Source organism: Heterocephalus glaber, unplaced genomic scaffold (assembly GCF_053883595.1).
Source record: "Heterocephalus glaber isolate CG9 unplaced genomic scaffold, H.glaber_assembly_v1.0 deba00000738, whole genome shotgun sequence".
Lineage (NCBI taxonomy): Eukaryota > Metazoa > Chordata > Mammalia > Rodentia > Bathyergidae > Heterocephalus > Heterocephalus glaber.
In genome coordinates, this window is record NW_028258161.1 from 9,528,490 (window position 1) to 9,545,820 (window position 17,331).

Genomic DNA, 17,331 nt, shown 5'->3' on the forward strand with positions numbered 1-17,331 from the left:
AAGAAAACAAGGAGGAAGAGAAAATCAACTGTTTCTCCCATTTGGGACCTGAGCTGGGAAGGTCTCTGCTACCAACCTTGAGGGTTCCAGGGGGCCAGGCAGCTGTTGGTGCCTGCTCCTCCCTGCTCCTTCTAGCAAGGACCTGGCAGGTCAAAACAAGTAACCAGGGGAGAGGAGCCTGCAGTTCACATGGAGTTCAGTGCAAGAATGTGATTTAGAAAGTAAATAGCCCTTGAATTCATGATAGCAGCCATTCTTTCTGGAGTGAGGTAGAATCTTCATTTGCATCTCTCAAATGACCAGTGATGTTGAACATTTTTTCATATGTTTATTTGCCATTTCCACTTCTGTGTCTGAGAAATGTCTGTTCATTTCAGATGCAGACTTTCAGATTGGGTCTTTAAATTTGGGAGGTCTGCTTTTTTTAAGTTCTTTATAGATTCTGGATAGTAGACCTTTGTCTGAGGAACAGCAGGTGAAAATTTTTTCCCACATTATGGGTTGTCTCTTCACTGCTGGTGGTTTCTCTTGCTCTGCAGAAGCTTTTTAATAAGAAAGAGGAACCCTGCTCCACTGCTGGTGGGAGTGTAGACAGGTGCAACCACTGTGAAAATCAGTATGGAGACACCTTAAAGAACTAGGACTGAAGTCTCATTTGACCCAGCTATTCCCCTGCTGAGTATCTTCCCAAACGAATTAAAAGAATCATACCACAGTGATATATGTGCACCTATGTTCATAGCAGCACACTTTGTGATAGCTAAAACTTGGAAACAGCCCAAATGCCCATCAACTGGAGACTGGATATAGAAAATGTGGGGTTTTTTTTATGAAATGGAGTACTACTTAGCCATAAAAAATGAGAAATTAGAGACATTGATAGCTAAATGGATGCACATTGAGGTGATATTCTTAAGTGAAATAAATAGGACACACATGTAAATACGGAATAGTTTCTCTAGTGTGAGAAACTGAAAGTGTAAATGAGGATTAAAAGGTATAATAGGTAATGTGAAATAGGAAGAAAAGGGGCAAAGGGGAAGCGGAAGTGGGAGGAGTAGGGGAAAGGAAAGAAGGGAATGGAATTAATATGAGAAAATGAAAAAATGGAAACAAAGTCTTTGTAAATACAGAGGGATGGAGGGGTTGAAGGGAGGACAGGAGAAGGGGGAAAAATAAGAACCAAGAGATTATGGAAAGGTGCAAATTCCCAGTGATGAATGTCATTATATTGTACACCTAAAATGCACCAATAAAATAAAATAAAACTAAAAAGAGGTTAAAAAGAAAGAAAGAAAGTAAATAGCCATTGCAGAGCTTTCAACCTTGCAAACACGACCAAAAATGGAAAGCCAAATGCGCGGTGTAAACATCAGGGTGGGGATGCTGTCGGGCACCAATCTGAGGACAACAGCACAGGTGTGAGGGAATCACCCTCGGCACTGACTGCCACCTAAGCCTAGGAGTCGGTGAGCTCACAGAAATGTTTTTATAATGACGTCATTTCAAAAGACATGATTGTAAAGTATTTCACACGCTCAGCTGAATGGAGGACGCACGGTCCGTGCATCTCAGCACTTGGACAGAAGGCCGGCTGGGCGGCAGCAAGTCCACAGCCCGCCCTGCGCTGTGCGGCAGGACACAGGGAGCCAGCCTGAGGGAAGCGCACATTCAAATAACGCGCTAAGCGAGGCCAGAGCCACCCACTTCTCACACCACGTCACAGGAGCGAGGTAATGCAGCATTCTGGGAAACAGAGAGGCAGAAGGGAACGCCCGGCTGCCTGCCGAGCGAGCTGCTTGAAGCAGGATGGCCTCGCAGGAGCCGCGCAGGGCAGCAGCCGCACAGTCACCAGGCTGCACAGGCCACAGGGCTCAACCTCTCCGGAGCTCTTTGAGGGCTGTGTCTGGAAACAAGAGGTCAAACAAAACTGTCAAATCCTCACTGCTCAGCGGGGTGTGGTGGCACACGCCTGCAACTCCAGCACTCAGGAGGCTGGGGCAGGAGGATCACCCAGAGTTTGAGGCCACCCTGGGCTACACAGTGAGTTCAAGGCCAGCCAGAATGACAGAGCAAGCTCCTGTCTCTACCAATCAATCAATCATCTCCCTACTGCTTTGGTTTGGGTTGCAATGCCCTAAAACCAACTTCATTCATTACCAAAAGTTTACTGCCAGCTGTGCTAGCCCATGCTTTTAATCCCAGCAGCTTAGAAGGCACAGGCAAGAGGATGACAAGTTCAAGCCCAACCTGGGCAACTTAGGGAGACCTTGTGCCAAAACAATATTTGAGGGCCGGGGATTAAGCTCAGTGGTTCCGGTGCCTGCCACACAAGCACAAGGTCCCAAGTTCGATCCCCAGTACCAAAAAGAAAAAAAAACACCAAACCAAAACAATATTTGAAAAAACGGCTGGGGGTATAGCTCAATAGAATTCCACTGTGTAAAAAAAAAAAAAAAAAAAACACAGGCCGGGGATTTAGCTCAGTGGTTTCACTGCCTGCTGCGCAAGCACAAGGACCTGAGTTCAATCCCCAGTACCAAAAAGAAACAAAACAAAACGGAATTCCACTGTGTACGACCCCCAGTAAAATAAACAAACACACACACACACACACACACACACACCACACACAATTACTACAGTAGTAACTGCTAGCTTTTCATAAACATGTTGTAAAGTCTTACTGTTTGAACTTTTGCATTTTAAATTCTGTATAGAAAAATGAATCTGAAAAACATAAAAATATAATTTTAATGAAGACCTAAAATAAATGCAGTCTCTCTTTTAAAAAGTCTTTGCAGCAGTTTTTGTTACACAAGACTGTTAAAAAGCTCCAGCGCCAGGGTGGGGTGCATCTCGGGGTAGAGCACATGCTCAGCCCTGCCAGGCCCTGCGCTACATCCCCAGCCCTGCAGAAGACAAAAGCAAAAACCAGTTCAAAGCCAAGGCACTTACGGTTAGTTGGGTGACTGTTCAAAGCAATTCCACAGCCAAAAGCCAGCCAGTCATACCTTTCTTAAGCTGGATGCTGAGCCTCTTGCCCACTTTCTTGGTGTTATAACCACTGCCTGCACTCGAGCCCAGCACACTGTGCGGGGCTGGGGCTGCGGGTGGCTTCGCGGAGGGGTGTAGGGCGTGAGGGAGTCTCAGGGGAGCATCCGTCTGCTCGGAAGCCAGGCTCGCTCTGGGCACCCGGGCCGGCGCGTGAGGCCCGGCGCTGCCCGAGGCCCTGCTGTCCAGGAACTGGCTGTCCGGGCTGAAGCGGCTGGAGTAGTAGCTGCTCCTCTCACTCTGGGACAGCTGTTCGTACTGCTCCTTGTTGGCCGCGGGCACCACGTGGAACCAAATGATGGGTGTGCGCATGGCCTGGCGGAACATATGTTGTGCTCTGGGTGTGGGAAAGAGAGGAAGAGTAGCAAACTGAGACCGGCACACTCCCACATATCATGGGCTCAATTAAGTATACTAATTAAGCAGTAAGAACTCACAGACTGTTGAAACTGAAAAGCAAAATTCTGGTAACCCGTTTATTAATCAAGTTTACAAGCTCCGATAGAACCAGTGCTGCTTCTTCAAATATAAAATTCTCATTCCCTAAATGAAAATGGCAAAATTATCTACCACTCCAGATAAAATACTGTGCTCTCAACTGGAAGTCATAAAACAACAGTTTTAAATACAGTGGGGGCAGCCTTCTCTCTACAATCCTCACCAATACCGTTTGCTAGAGCTGTAATTCTTCCTTACAAGTGGGCCATTTGTGTTTTCAAAGAAGTAAAACAATCTTTATAATTATACTTAGAAAACTAGAGAAAGCAACTAGGGATGGAGTACTAATCGGCAAAGTTCATTCAAGTCTGTGTGTGGGAAAACCTCAGAGACTTCAGTCCCTGCAGAAGGAAACAGCTTGGGGCTCAGCTCAGTGGACAGGGCCTGCCGGGTAAGTGCAAGGCCGGGTTCTACCCCAGGACCCGGCTGGGGTGAGAGTGACATGGGGCACCCACAGACCCCCGCGACTTCAGCTGTTAACAGTGGTGGGGTCCCAGGGCACCCTGCGGCCGGGCGGAGAGGCAGCCCTCCATGAGGGCCCAAGTTCTGCTCACACCTGCCTGATTTTGTAGAAACTGGCTGACTCTTCTATTTCCTTTTTAATTGAATAAGGGCTTGAGTTAGGATAAAGAAGATCTCAGTGAGAAAATATCCTGGCTCAAAGGAGCTTTCTCCTTATGTGTACAGTGACATAGGTGACAACCTGGAAATGTCTGAGTAAGTAAAACAGGAAGGAACACACCGGTGGCTTCTCTAAAAGGGGAGGAAGCAGCAGCCGACAGGGCCCCGCGCATTTCCCAAAGGGCTCTATGTGAGAGGGCGTTCTGCACACAGCCTAAGGGGAGTCATTACCTGGAGGTGCATTCAAATTTGAAAAACCAGATAGTGGCAAAAAACCCTTCTCCCCTGTACCCACAGATCACAGACGGTCGGGCCCTAGTGTCCTGCCCTGCCACACTGCATGCGCACACTTACTGCTCAAATCTTCTATTCCGAAGGTCGCCATCATTAATCCTTACAATGCAGTCATTCTCATGAAACAGGTTTTCTTGTTCAGCTTTACCACCTTTCTCCAAGCGTTTTACTAATAACCCCAGGGTTCTGGAACATTAAGAATGCAAACGTTACACATGTAATACTGCCACCAAGCAGTGGGCCCTACGGCTTTAATGCTGGGATTGTGTCTGCACAGACTCCCTTATAAAGGGGGGTTAAATCACTACTGAGAACTTCAGAATAACACCAACATCGCGGCAGCCTAAAGGACATGTACAAATGGGTCTTTCAATAAATCTAAGGCATCATTTTCAGGTTCATCAGCGTCACATTTTGGAAACAGTGCACATTACAGCTACAACGCTGCAAAGTGCTGGCCTGATACAGCGAGCATACACCTGTGGGAAGCCTTGCCAGGCTCCTGTGCTGAGCCAGCCAGGACACTGGATGGCACCCCTGCCTTCCTGTTCAGATAAAGGTAACAAACAAGAACCAAGCTCATTGCCTTGTAGGACAGAGGATAAGAACTTCAGAATGGAGGCATCTCCCTGCTTGGCATCTGAATTTATTAGGACCCAATGTGCTGAATTTCTAAACTTGTCAGTTCCCCCAAGTAAGGTAAATAATTTGTTGCCAGTATTTCCATTTGAAGAAAATGAGAGAAAGTCAGTGAGGAGCTCAGAAAATGCCAGTCACCCTCCACCTCTTCCCATGTGTGCTAAAACTTCAGGTTAAAAGAAATGTTTAAAGGAACTTCTGAGAAACTCAGAGAAAAAAAGTACAAATTGCTACTGTACTTGCTCTAGAACACTAACTTCTTAATTGACAGGGAATTTATATCTCCTGGGGCAAATAGTAAAAATTCTTGAGAGATGGAAGCAATAAGAGTCTTTGCTTAGCTCTGATTGCTATTATGTACTGAGTAGCTGGCATAAATGTTGTATCATGACTACATCCAAAATTCTAGGTGAAATTAACTTTGACATATTCAAAGTTTGGCTTTTCTTTTACAATCCTAATTGAGGGACCAAAACAGTGCTACAAGTAGAACCCTGTATATACAGTTTCTATTTTCCAACAGAATTACAGCTTGTAGTACCCTGTGTGTGCTTTCCAGTCAAAATATACCCAAGTAGATAGTGCCCTATTTTAAATTTTAGCAGTAATTGCTGCATCTATTCTATAGCCTTTTATTATTATTCTCTTGTTACATACGACTGTCTCTCTACGATAGCGCTGTAAGCTCTCATAGGATGGAGACGGCATTCTGTGACATGCACTCGAGAACTTAGCTAGTTAGTAGTGAGGTCTGGGAAATGACAACTGAATGAATGGATGAGTTTAGCTGGAGCAAAACAAAAAGTCTCATATTTCTAAAAAGCCTTTGCAATATAAAACACAAGTGAGCAGAATTTAGATTGAGTTTTTTCTTCCACTTAAGATATCATTTATATAAATACCAATGAACTGAAATGAATTGAAGCAAAAGTCCTGTTCCGCTTGTTAGTTTGCAGTTTACACTTGTGAATATTTATAAAAAACATTAAGTTCATCTGAATGTTTGTTATTAAATATAACAAAGAGGCATTATGCTAGGGTCAAGACCACCAACTTGCAAGAAAAACAAGTGGAGATGATTCTTAAATTGTCTTTTGCAATTTTGCCAGTTAAGGATTAACATCTATTAGTGCTGGCATCTAAAAATATGCGTGATAAAAGAGGCTGTAGTTTTTCCTTATTGCTATACAGTGCAATTATAACTAGAAAATTATCTCAACTCAATGAAACTTGACTGTCTCCTCAGTCCATAATTGGAAGGAAGGCATTAATTATGTTACAATCTATCTCCCAGGGATTCACGACTGTTTAAGTTTGTTTTTATCTGCAGTTGAACAGTGTTTTGTCAGAGGAATCAAATTATTAAACACATATCTGTGATGCTGCTGAATAGGAAAGGTTTACACGGAAAATCGAAACAAGGCACAGTCACCAATACCACTAGAATGCAGAGAAGTCACCTGGCCACTTGACCTACAAAGCAGCCAGGAAAAGAACAGCTTGAAGGTGAAGATGTCTCCATCACTGTGGGAATCATAACCTGAGCACATATGGGTGGGACCCTGCTGCTAAAAGCTACCCCCTACACCAAGGACAGCTCTTTTTTTTTGTATATCCTTTTACTGGTACATTTTAGGTACACAATATAATGACATTCATCACTGGGAATTTGCACCTTTACATAATCTCTCCTGGTTCTTATTTTTCCCCCTTCCCCTGCCCTCTCTTCAACCCCTCCATCCCTCCCTATTTACAAAGACTTTGTTTCCATTTCTCCATTTTCTCATATTAATTCCATTCCCTTCTTTCCTTTCCCCTATCCCTCCCGCTTCCCCCTCCCCTTTGCCCCTTTTCTTCCTATTTCACATTATCTATTATACCTTTTAGTCAAGGACACCTCTTTAAAGTGTGCAAATTCTGTGTCTGCAATAAAAGTCTGCCTTCCTATGGAGTGGGGCGGAGGAGGTAGCTCATGCCAGTAACCCTAGCAGTCTGAGAGGCTGAGGCAGGAAGATCACAAGTTTCAGCCCAGCCTGCCCAACACAGCAATTAATCAGATCTTGCCTCAAAATAAAAGCCTGGCTCAGGGACAGGGCCCTAGGTTCGAATCCAAGTACCCGAGAGGAAGGAAGGAAGGAAGGAAGGAAGGAGGGAGGGAGGGAGGGAGAGAGAGAGAGAGAGAGAGAGGGGGGAGGGAGGCCCTACGAAGACAGATTTCATTTAATTAATTAGTTTTTAATTGGACAAAGCATAAGTGACTTCTCAATACAGTTACAACATTTTGGCCATCTAAAATACCAGTAATTTGTATGTTTGTAAATAACTTAAAATCTTTTGTGTAATTTATAACAGCTCACAGAAGATTTCTAGAGAAACAGTTGTTGCCTATATTTCATGAAATTTATTTAGCACATAACTAGTACTGGTAATCTGTATAAAGTGGTGAGTTTATTTCCAACAGTTTAAAAGAGTGCTGCCTAACTTCCAAGTGTGGTGGGTCACACCTGCAGCCTCAGCTACCTGAAAGCTGAAGCAGGAGAATCACTTGAGTCCAGAAATCTGAGACCAGACCTCATTTCTGAATGGATGAACAAATGAATGAATGACTAAATAAATACAGTATGACTTAGACATCTACTCTTGTTTTACAAGCAACTTTTTTTAGATAAATAGGTCAAAAGATTTACATTCATCTAGGTAACAATTATTTCTCCCAGTAATCATTCTGGAACAGTAATCCTAAGTCAGAATGACTGTCTTTCTGAATCAGTCTTCCTCTACAGCCAAAAGCACAGGTCATCCTGACATACAATACAAGCGTCACTGATCAGAAGCACACTGTCACACTCACAGGAAACACAAGGGGAGAGTGTTAATCAAGGCTTGTGTACTCCTAACACAAACCTCAGTATCCCCTTCCCTGGGCTGCAATATGCCAGGCTGGGGCAGAAGAGGGGGGCGCACTCCAGTCGGACTGGGAATCAAGGAACAGGCTAAATCAGGGCAAAGTTAGTAGCCTGCTGATTTCTAAGTACTTGACCACACTATTAGAATCATTCTTTCAAAATGAATGAATTAATTCAAGAGTAAAGTGGTACAATCTGCAAAATTATCTCATTTCCACTAGGTGAAGATGATTACAAAAGGAATGAAAATGAATGATTTAAAAAAAAAAGACTCGTGAGAAAATTGAGCTGATAACAGCTAGACTGAGAATGAGAGGAAGCTCTGGAGGGAAATCAAGGGGAGCAGCCGTGGCGGACGCTGTCCCTTCCTGGAAAATGTGTGGGCACACACACATGTATTTCCGAACTTGCCATGTGCAATGTAAAGCTTCCTCAAATGATAGCATCAAAAGCACATCTTAGGGCATATTTTGCAAACCTAACGCAACAACTGGAGCTTGTTCTAAAGTAATAAAGCATCTCGAGGCTGCAGTGTGACCCCTACAGCCCTGGTGTCACAGAGACACTGGAGCCTGCTCTCGGAGACCTTCGGGTGTCAGTGTGCTGGGAGAGACAGACACTGCCAGAACTCCTTACGGGGGCGACCTCATTCCACCAGGAAAAGGAAGCTGTGCTCATCAAACAAAAAGGGAGGCAGGGAGGAGGGGGTGACAGACACAGGAGAAAAGGGCTGGTACGTGTATTAATGGGGCCGGCAGGACCATGAAGAACCGACTACAAGGTCCAGGTGTGCATGAAACGAGCCGATCCCACCCTCTTAGGAAGTCAATGCAAACCCTACTCGACTCAGATCCTTTCAAGCAGATAGATTTTTTCCTGGTTGACCTGAAACATCCTTCAAATCTACTCCTCTTCCACTGTTTTCCATAGCCTTCTCACATTTTAGAGGAGAAAGAGAAAGAAAAGAATTAGGTCCAGTGAGAACCACCTTACTTTCAAATAATTTTCCTGAAAATAAAACAACAAAAAAAAACATAATCACATATTTCTTTCAGTCTTTTCCTCACAGTTTTTGAACAATGTTGGAAGAGGTGGGGTGGACAGTAGCACAAAACAAGCCACTGAAATGCTCCATCTATGTACATGATTTTGGATGCATAATTAGAAATTTAACTGCTTACATTATATTAAGGATTGCACCACTACATTTTTACAAGGTTCATTAGCCTAATTATACACTTAATTAACACAAACTCAGTCACACATGTTAACATTTTCAATTCTAAGTATAAATTACAACCAACGATAAAACTGAAAATAAGTAACAAATGTTTTATTGACATCTAAATTGGCTGAGTTAGTCTGAGTTTTGCTTTGATGATGTAAACGCCCACAACTGCCACCCAGCTGTATGGAAATGATCATAATTCATCGGAATAAAGGCTGACACAGGAGAAGCGCCATGGAGCAGGCAAAGAGTGAGCAGGCGGGATGGGATCCCACCAACAGGAACATGTCCCCTCCCCAGTGTGGCATCTGGGGTCAGCTGTGACCCACAGGACCCAAAACCACAGTCCTGACTCGGCAGACAGCCACCAGACAGTGTTTAAAGGGCTTATGTTAAAATTAAAATCCTGATTTAAAACAAATACTTGGGCTGAGGATGTGCAAGAGGCCCTGGATTGGATTCCCCAAAACTGCAAAAGAGAAATGAATAATTAAAAATAAATTTTAATGGGTGCAATGAAGTAGGTCTAAGAAGGAAAGGGCCGGAGATGTAGCTCAGTGGTTCCAATCAATGCCTGCCTCGCAAGCACAAGGTCCTAAGTTCGATCCCCGGTACCCAAAAAAAAAGAAAAGGCAACTAAAAAGAGAGAATTTTACTATATAAATCCAGAAATGGTAGACATTATCCTATTTAAAGAAACATGATTTACCTAAATGTAAACTATAACTTTTCTTTTTCGACAAAGGAACATATATGGCCCTTCATTTTAACAAAGGAGTCTTTAGCTGAGAATGCACAATTGAAAACTTTCGCAAAAAAGGCTATTGATCCAGTAAATAAAGTTAAATTGTGATTTTTTTTCTGAAAAGTAATTAAAGTAGGGGGTGGGGGTGCAGGCCTACAATGCTAGCACTTAGGAGGCTGAAGCAGGAGGGTCAAGTCAGAGGCTACACAGGGAGTTCAAGGAAAGTGACATAGTGAGATCCACTTACAAAAAATTTTAAAAAAGAAACCAAAAAATTGAGTGTAATTCTTCATTAGTATATGTACCCAACTGTGTTTGAGATTCTGAGACAATCAGAATACCAAGCAATCAGGAAGAGAATTTTAACGCGCATAACAGAATGTGAACTGCAGACAAAGATAAATTCTCGTGATTGGATCCTCCTTACCCGCTGGTATCACCAAGGGCTTTGCCAAATGCTTTACACACATTGTCTTAGGAAACCACACAGAAGTCCTGAGTCCTGCCCCGCAGAAGCAGAGACAGGGTGAAGTGCAGGTCACAAGTCCACAGCCACAGTGAGGGAGCAGACAGAGCAAGGCTCCGAGGCAGCTTGAACCCCTCCTAACAAGCCCCCGCCAGGGCGGGTTCACTTAACACAGTCACATCCGCAGAACTTCTAACTAATAACTTTGGAAAGATAATGAATTTTTTGTTTTAGATGTGTTATAGAGCGAAAGGTGATAAAGCATGCATTAGATGAGCTAAGGGTTGTAACTACCAATAATTAGAACCATGTAAAGTCTTAGTAGAAGAGCCAAGGTTAGATTTCCTGACTAATATGAGCATGTTATATCTTAAGACTTTTCAAAGATGTTTGTCTAACTACTCTTGTTTTTTTTCCTGAAGTATTAGAGATTGAACCCAGGGCTTTCACACTAAGCTACATCCCCTGTCCTTGTTAAAAATTTTAGACAGCTTCTTCCTAAGTAGCTAAGTTGCCCAGGCTGGGCTCCAACTTGAGCCTCCCATACCACTGAGATTATAGTATGCACCACCACACCCTGCTTGCCTTCTACTCTTGTACAAAGAGAACGTTAGTTTAAATTTGAGAGAGGAATTGTTCAATATATGCAGAAAACAAACATTTACTTGTTGGTAACTTTCTATATTAATCATTCTAATTAATCTATAGTCAAGACTAGTGATTAATATAGAATACAAATAGTAATGCAGACGGAACACATTTTTTTAATAGAGTCATTTTTATTTCAACACAAAAACTCTAAACGTAAAATATTCTCTTGGTTATATGGAGTTTTCTTTTTTTAAGCATTCATAGAATTTACGGACAATAACATATGTATGTAAATAAGTCTAGAAGGGAAAAGTCATAAAAAAAACTTTAGTATAGCAGTTAAAACTTTTCCTAAAAGTGTTGACACTTCACCCGATACTCTCAATATTAAGCTGAAGATAAATGCTTAGAAATATTCAAGATCAAAATAAAAATTGGGCAAATCAAGTGATGATAGATATATAAAAAAATAAGAGAGTGATTAATAAGAAGGCCTTGGTGAGCATAAGCCAGAAACACACTAAGACCCACAGAGGTACACTCAAATTCGTGTACGCACACACACACACCACACCCTTAGCAGAACCTGCTTTCCTAGCTTCCATATGAGTCAGACCCTTCCTTAAGTCTTATTATGACTGACAATCGGGTATTAGGAAGTAGAGTCACCTAACTACATTTAATTAATTGGAACATGGTAGATGGGTTTCTTTGTTTTTTCTATTTTCCCTTGTCGCAGGTATTCCTGAGAACTACACCATGTGCTCACAGAGAAAGTACTTAGTTACAACAAAAGGCACATTCTTAGTAGCCAGTAAGTGAAAGTGGAAAAGCTGCAGACTTTTGCCTCCAAATATAAACAGGAAACCCCACCCTGGCAGACGTTCCTATTTGTTTAGCTCTCTAGGACAACAGGTGGCAGAAGGTGGCCCATGAGTCAAATCCAGCCAGCCAGTGTTTCTGCAGGTGAAGTTCATCAGAACGCAGCCACACTCGGCCACTGGGATTTTGCTAGTGGTTGCTTCCATTCCACAGTGAGTACGCGTAGGTAATATGGACCATCAGCTGCCAACTCTGATCTGAACTGTCCCCAGCACTGGAAACAGAAACTAGTAGATGCTAAGTCTTTCGCTTAAATAACTAACAAAGATCTAACTATAATTTACATAAGAAAAATGTGAAATTTTAAAATGCCACAGATTTAAGATGCATGTGTAGAAACGGGAAATGTCTTTCACAGAAAAGATCCCCCCCAAAAATAGGACTTATGAAGAATATGTTTTAGCCATAGTTGTTTCCAGGGGGGAGTTAGACTGTGGAGTCCAAGTGAGAATAATAAAATCTCTCCAGTGCTACCTCCCCATACATTCTGTTCAAACGCTCTCATCATTTCCCACCAAGTCATGCACTCTGTGTGCAGCATATTCCTTTCATACATTCTCTTCCCCGAGTAATTCTATTTCCAGATCAGTGTCGCCAGGATAGGTCCTGTATCTCCTTCAAAGAACAGGCCAAGTTCAATTGCTTCCCTGAGGGCCTGATAAGCAGCCAACATTCAATAGTCTTGCTTCCTCTAACTCCCTGTGGCAGTGGCATGTATCTTTTTATATACTTACTTCTTAAATCCCTTAAAACCAAAAACAGTACCTCATAGGTCCACCCCCTATTTCAGTAAACAATTCTGCATCTTGACTTTTACAGATTTAACATTATATCATTATACTATGCATTTCTATATAATTAGAAGTCTCAGGAAATTCACAAAACACCATAGAGACCAGGCTATGTCACTGCTGTTTTACTTTTCATCTAGCAATGCCATGGCTGATAAGGCTAACCACGAGTTCATGTGTTTCTTTACTGAGCTTCACTAAGCAACACCTAAGTGTCCTATGGCCCAACATCTGTAGCTTGGTTCTAGAAATATAAAAATAAAATATAGTTCTGCTAAAGGAAGTCACAATTGTTATTAACTTTCTGAAGGTAGTAACATTTGGGATTTAAATAAGGAGGGTAGTTTGCCATTTAATCAGAGTAAAATGATAGGACAGATGTGAAGGGAAAGATGATTTTAAGTAATGAAACTGAATAGGGAGTTCAGGATGGGCATCAGGTAACGATTTCTGAATAACATACAAGATGACCATTGAAGAAAAACAGCACCCACAGGAAGGTAACACTACCTCGTTTGCTTTTTGTCTCCAAGTCTAGGAATCAGAAGTGTCAACCAAGGAAGGACTGAGAGATGAGCTAATTATCTTTAATGCTCCAACCAAGGAACAATACTCAAACATACTCCAGCAAAGATTCTTTCCAAACCAGGCCTGGCAAGAACCTGATTTAGAAAACTTGATTATATATCAGGCCATAATAACATCTAAATGACTTTAAAATTTTCTCTTAACATTGGCTTCACAAAGTAAACTATTATTTTCCTTAATTGCATGTGACATTCATTGGAGGGGATCTGGAGGGTTCCTTCTCTCTACAATCTATAATTCTCATTCTGAATTGTACCTTAGACTCTTGACTTTGCAAATCAAAAGGAGAAAGCAGTATCAACAATGTATTTGTCACTTTTATAAAGGTAAGTATTCAGGAAGGGTTATCCAATTAGCTATGTCTCCAAAATTGAGAAGTCCCAAGGATGATTGGAATTTTGTACCACAGAAGCTATTCTTGGAAATTTCAACTCAGACACCATGAATATGTATTCTTCTACTTCCCCTAGATATAGATACAATTTCTTCACAGGTTCCACTCGTTTCTTTCTCTCTTCTGTACTGCACTGCTTAATTTGCCCTTGCAGCCACTGTGGAGTGGACGCTGCTCCCTCAGCAAGCTCTCATCACACTGAAAACGATCTTTCGCAGCAAGCCAGCCTCAGCTGCCTAATTCAGACTAATCTTCCTCTATCGGCTCACAGGCCACCTGCTATGGGACCAGGCCTGGATTAATCACAAGTTGGAACTGCGTGGTTTCCACGCTGCAGAACCCTGGAGGAAGACTGTGTCCTGCTTCTCTTTCTGTTTCGCACCTAACTGGAATTCTCACCCAGGAAATGCCAGGAAAGGTTCCAACCTAACCAGAACCCATTCTGAAGCATTTCTGGGTGTCTCTAGGAGTCTGAGCAGACACTTGCTTTGGACTCTCAGTGCACACCTGACTCCAACAGCCCACGGCAACCCAGCCCGCAGCAAAGCTTAAAGATGCATCGTGGGGGCTGGATCAAAACAAAGCATTTCTGTAAATTCCACAAGAAAACTGGTGACCCTTAAAAGGGGCTTATAAAGAAGCTGCTTTTGGGCGGGGGATTTAGCTCAGTGGTTTCACCGCCTGCTGCACAAGCACAAGGACCCGAGTTCAATCCCTGGTACCAAGAAAAAAAAAAAGAAGAAGCTGTTTTTAAGTCAGTGTCTTTGTGCTTTACATAGGAAAGCTACGTAAGAGTTTCTTCATCAAGTGCCAAATTAATAGGAATTTCGAAGACTCAAAAACTAAAAAATAAAAAGACTCAACTACAAAACAACTTATAGTTCTGCAAAAGAGTATTTGTCTACTTGGCTTAGTTCAGTGTGTCAAAACTCAATGTCATGATAACCAGCAAGTGTGGTGGGTTCTATGAAAAGTCTTCCCTTGTGTTAATCTCACTAGCAGGTTTATTTCTCTATCTCAGTCTCCTTAGGTTTTTCAAGTGTTTATTTTATCCTAATATCTTTTCACGTGGAGGTAGGAAATGTATGATACTAATAGAAAATAATGTGCTTTTAAGTGAAATCCTGGCTCAGAGCTAGTATATGCACACTTAAGTCTATTTTGTGATGAGTTATGGTTCACAGGCAATTTAAAGCACATTAATATCGGGATGCTATAACCCATGCATTTTATCTTATTTTTTTCTTCCTCTGTTAGGAAAGAAGTGAAGAAAAGTTTAAGTCTTGAGATAACTTTACATTTTTAAAGGAAATGGCAAGAATCATTTTGAAAAATAATGTTTAACTGAAAGTTCTTTGTAGAAATTTTAAAGCTTCTCCAGAATTTAAAAATAAAGGAAGAAGAACGGGAAACAAATTAAAGCAGCACACCTCTGTGAATGTCACCACCCACAGGTCCCAGGACAGGGGCTGGGAGTATGCTCGGTGGTTGAGCAATTCCTAGCATGCACAAGGCTCTGGGTTCAACTCTCAGTACCAGAGTAGGGAAAACTTCAAGGTTAATTTCATGTCTTGGTATAAAGTGCTAACATTCAAGATCCGTCAGACTGCACCAGAGTTCTGAGTATATCAAAATTTCGACTCGGGGAAGTTCCAGAAGCTATGCACTTTACCAAAAGGGAGATACCCAGCTCGACTGGGTTATCAATACATGGCAGCTACTTACAGGACAACAAACACAATACATACTTCATCCTATTTACACTCCACCTGGCTGTTACAACATACTGGAGGCGTGTAACTCCCTGGCAGCAGTTTTATCTGCTCTAAGTTTTCGGTCACTACTCTTGCTTCCCGGTCACTGTGATGGTTTAAGATCTCGGTCACTGTTCTACGCCTTAGGTCAGGTCTCCATTTTCAGTCACCGGTCTAAGAGTCGTCCTAGTCTAGGGTCTCCCACACCAGTCTAAAGCTCTTTTCCAACTTCCTCCACTCTCTTCCTACGAAAACAAAGTTTAAATTAAAAAAAAAAAATGTGGTAACAATGAGACAAGTAAGTTCAAAAGAAAGATGCCAGAGAGTTCATAACTATGTCTCACAAGGTAACCACTAGATGGGCAAATGAGAGAGCATGCGCTAAAACTTCAGTGACAAACTGAAGGCCCTGGGTTTGCGCCCCGGGAAGGATGTGACACCAGGCTCCACTTGCTCCTGACAGGGCATCCTAGGCATCAGTGCCAAAATCAACTCACACTATTTGATTATATTAAAAACAAAGAAGTTACAATAGTTCTTTTACTGAACAAAAGGAGCAGAACCAAGGGAACTCATGCAGCATTTGCAGTTTTTTCAAGGATGTGTGTTTCCTACAGTAGCAAAGTCTCATCTACTAAGAAACAGCCCAACACTGTCACAGTCTGAGTGTCTGGAGATTAAAGCATAAGCCACGTAGGAGGAGATCAACCTTTAGCTCACTGAATTTTCTAAACTTCAAATTCAAAGATTTTTAGAAATTATCACAGTTGTATAAAATTGGAGAACTCAATAATCACAAAGGCAAATTTCAATCGTCATCTACATGACTCGGGTCGCTTTTATTGCCCGAGTTTTTCTTGACAATCACACTAAGGTCTTACTAACTTTCCAATTCCAAGGAGAGTCCTGACTCTGAGTCATCGATTTACAGCCAGATCAAATGTTCACTCAGATGTGAGGAACAATAAACTCATCGGGACAACTTCAATACATGATTTCTCCCTGCACCTGAACAAGCTAAGTGCATTCTGTGATTAGGACGTATATGTAGGAATGAAGAAGCAGTTGCCCCCAAGTGAAAATGTTTTCCATTAAGCATAGGCTAAGTCAACACCACTCTACATCTGAGCATAAATGAAGATAAAACACTCCACATTACGATTCAATTAAAAACCTCCAAGATTCGAAGATACGTTACCTGCCGCCTCGAGCACTGAAAGGCACTACATGGATTCCCAGAGGCCCTCCATCGTTGGAGACTTGTACGAGCTTTACCATATCACTGTGAGACAATGATGAATGAGGGAGCATGAACATGTACTGTAAACAAACCAAAACCGAAACAAAACAAAGGTGCCACGAGACAGATACACAACAAAACAACAGAACAGAACAGAACAAAAATCCCACCACGCACACACGCATAAGCATACATATTCGAGAATAAGCATGGTGGTGAAGGCAACGCCACACACTACGTACCTGAACACTAGTCTGATGGCATGGAGGGAGAGCAATCATCAGAATTAGCTGCATTAAAAATGACACAGCCCAGTTCTCTTGGACCATACTCTCATGTGTAACATGAGTTCATGCTTTGCAGGTCAAATCTCTAGGCTTCCACTTCAAATGGGCCACCCTGGTATGTAATTCCAGGACTCCAAAGACGAGCTGAGTGACAGCCTCATGGCTGCACCGCACTGGATACTCTAGAAAGGGCCCTAATATTTGTCACATCATTGACCCTTCCAATAAAGCAATGACATAACAGTTTACACCCCAAGGGTGATTCCGGTTGTCCTTATGGCCCACTCTTCCATGATGATGGAAAGTCACCACTTTCTTAACTGCCTTAACAAGAGCACTGGAACTGTGGGCTA

At 42.3% G+C, this 17,331-nt stretch overlaps 1 protein-coding gene across 23 annotated transcripts in view; it reads right to left on the bottom strand.

Moving 5' to 3' along the window:
• Nucleotides 1–17,331, bottom strand: part of Pard3 (par-3 family cell polarity regulator) — a 605,457-nt gene that overhangs the window by 257,516 nt on the left and 330,610 nt on the right. For 22 of the 23 annotated variants that reach the window (XR_015449461.1, XR_015449462.1, XM_087206780.1 and 19 more), the window contains 3 exons: nt 16,650–16,733; nt 4,528–4,653; nt 3,015–3,391 (listed from right to left, as the gene is read on the bottom strand). Coding sequence is in view for 21 of the 23 variants with exons in the window: in XM_087206780.1 (XP_087062906.1) it covers nt 3,015–3,391; nt 4,528–4,653; nt 16,650–16,733 (587 nt within the window). In the remaining 2 variants the exon portion in view is untranslated. The remainder of the gene's footprint in view (nt 1–3,014; nt 3,392–4,527; nt 4,654–16,649; nt 16,734–17,331) is intronic. The other variant, XM_004861865.3, reaches the window with a different exon arrangement.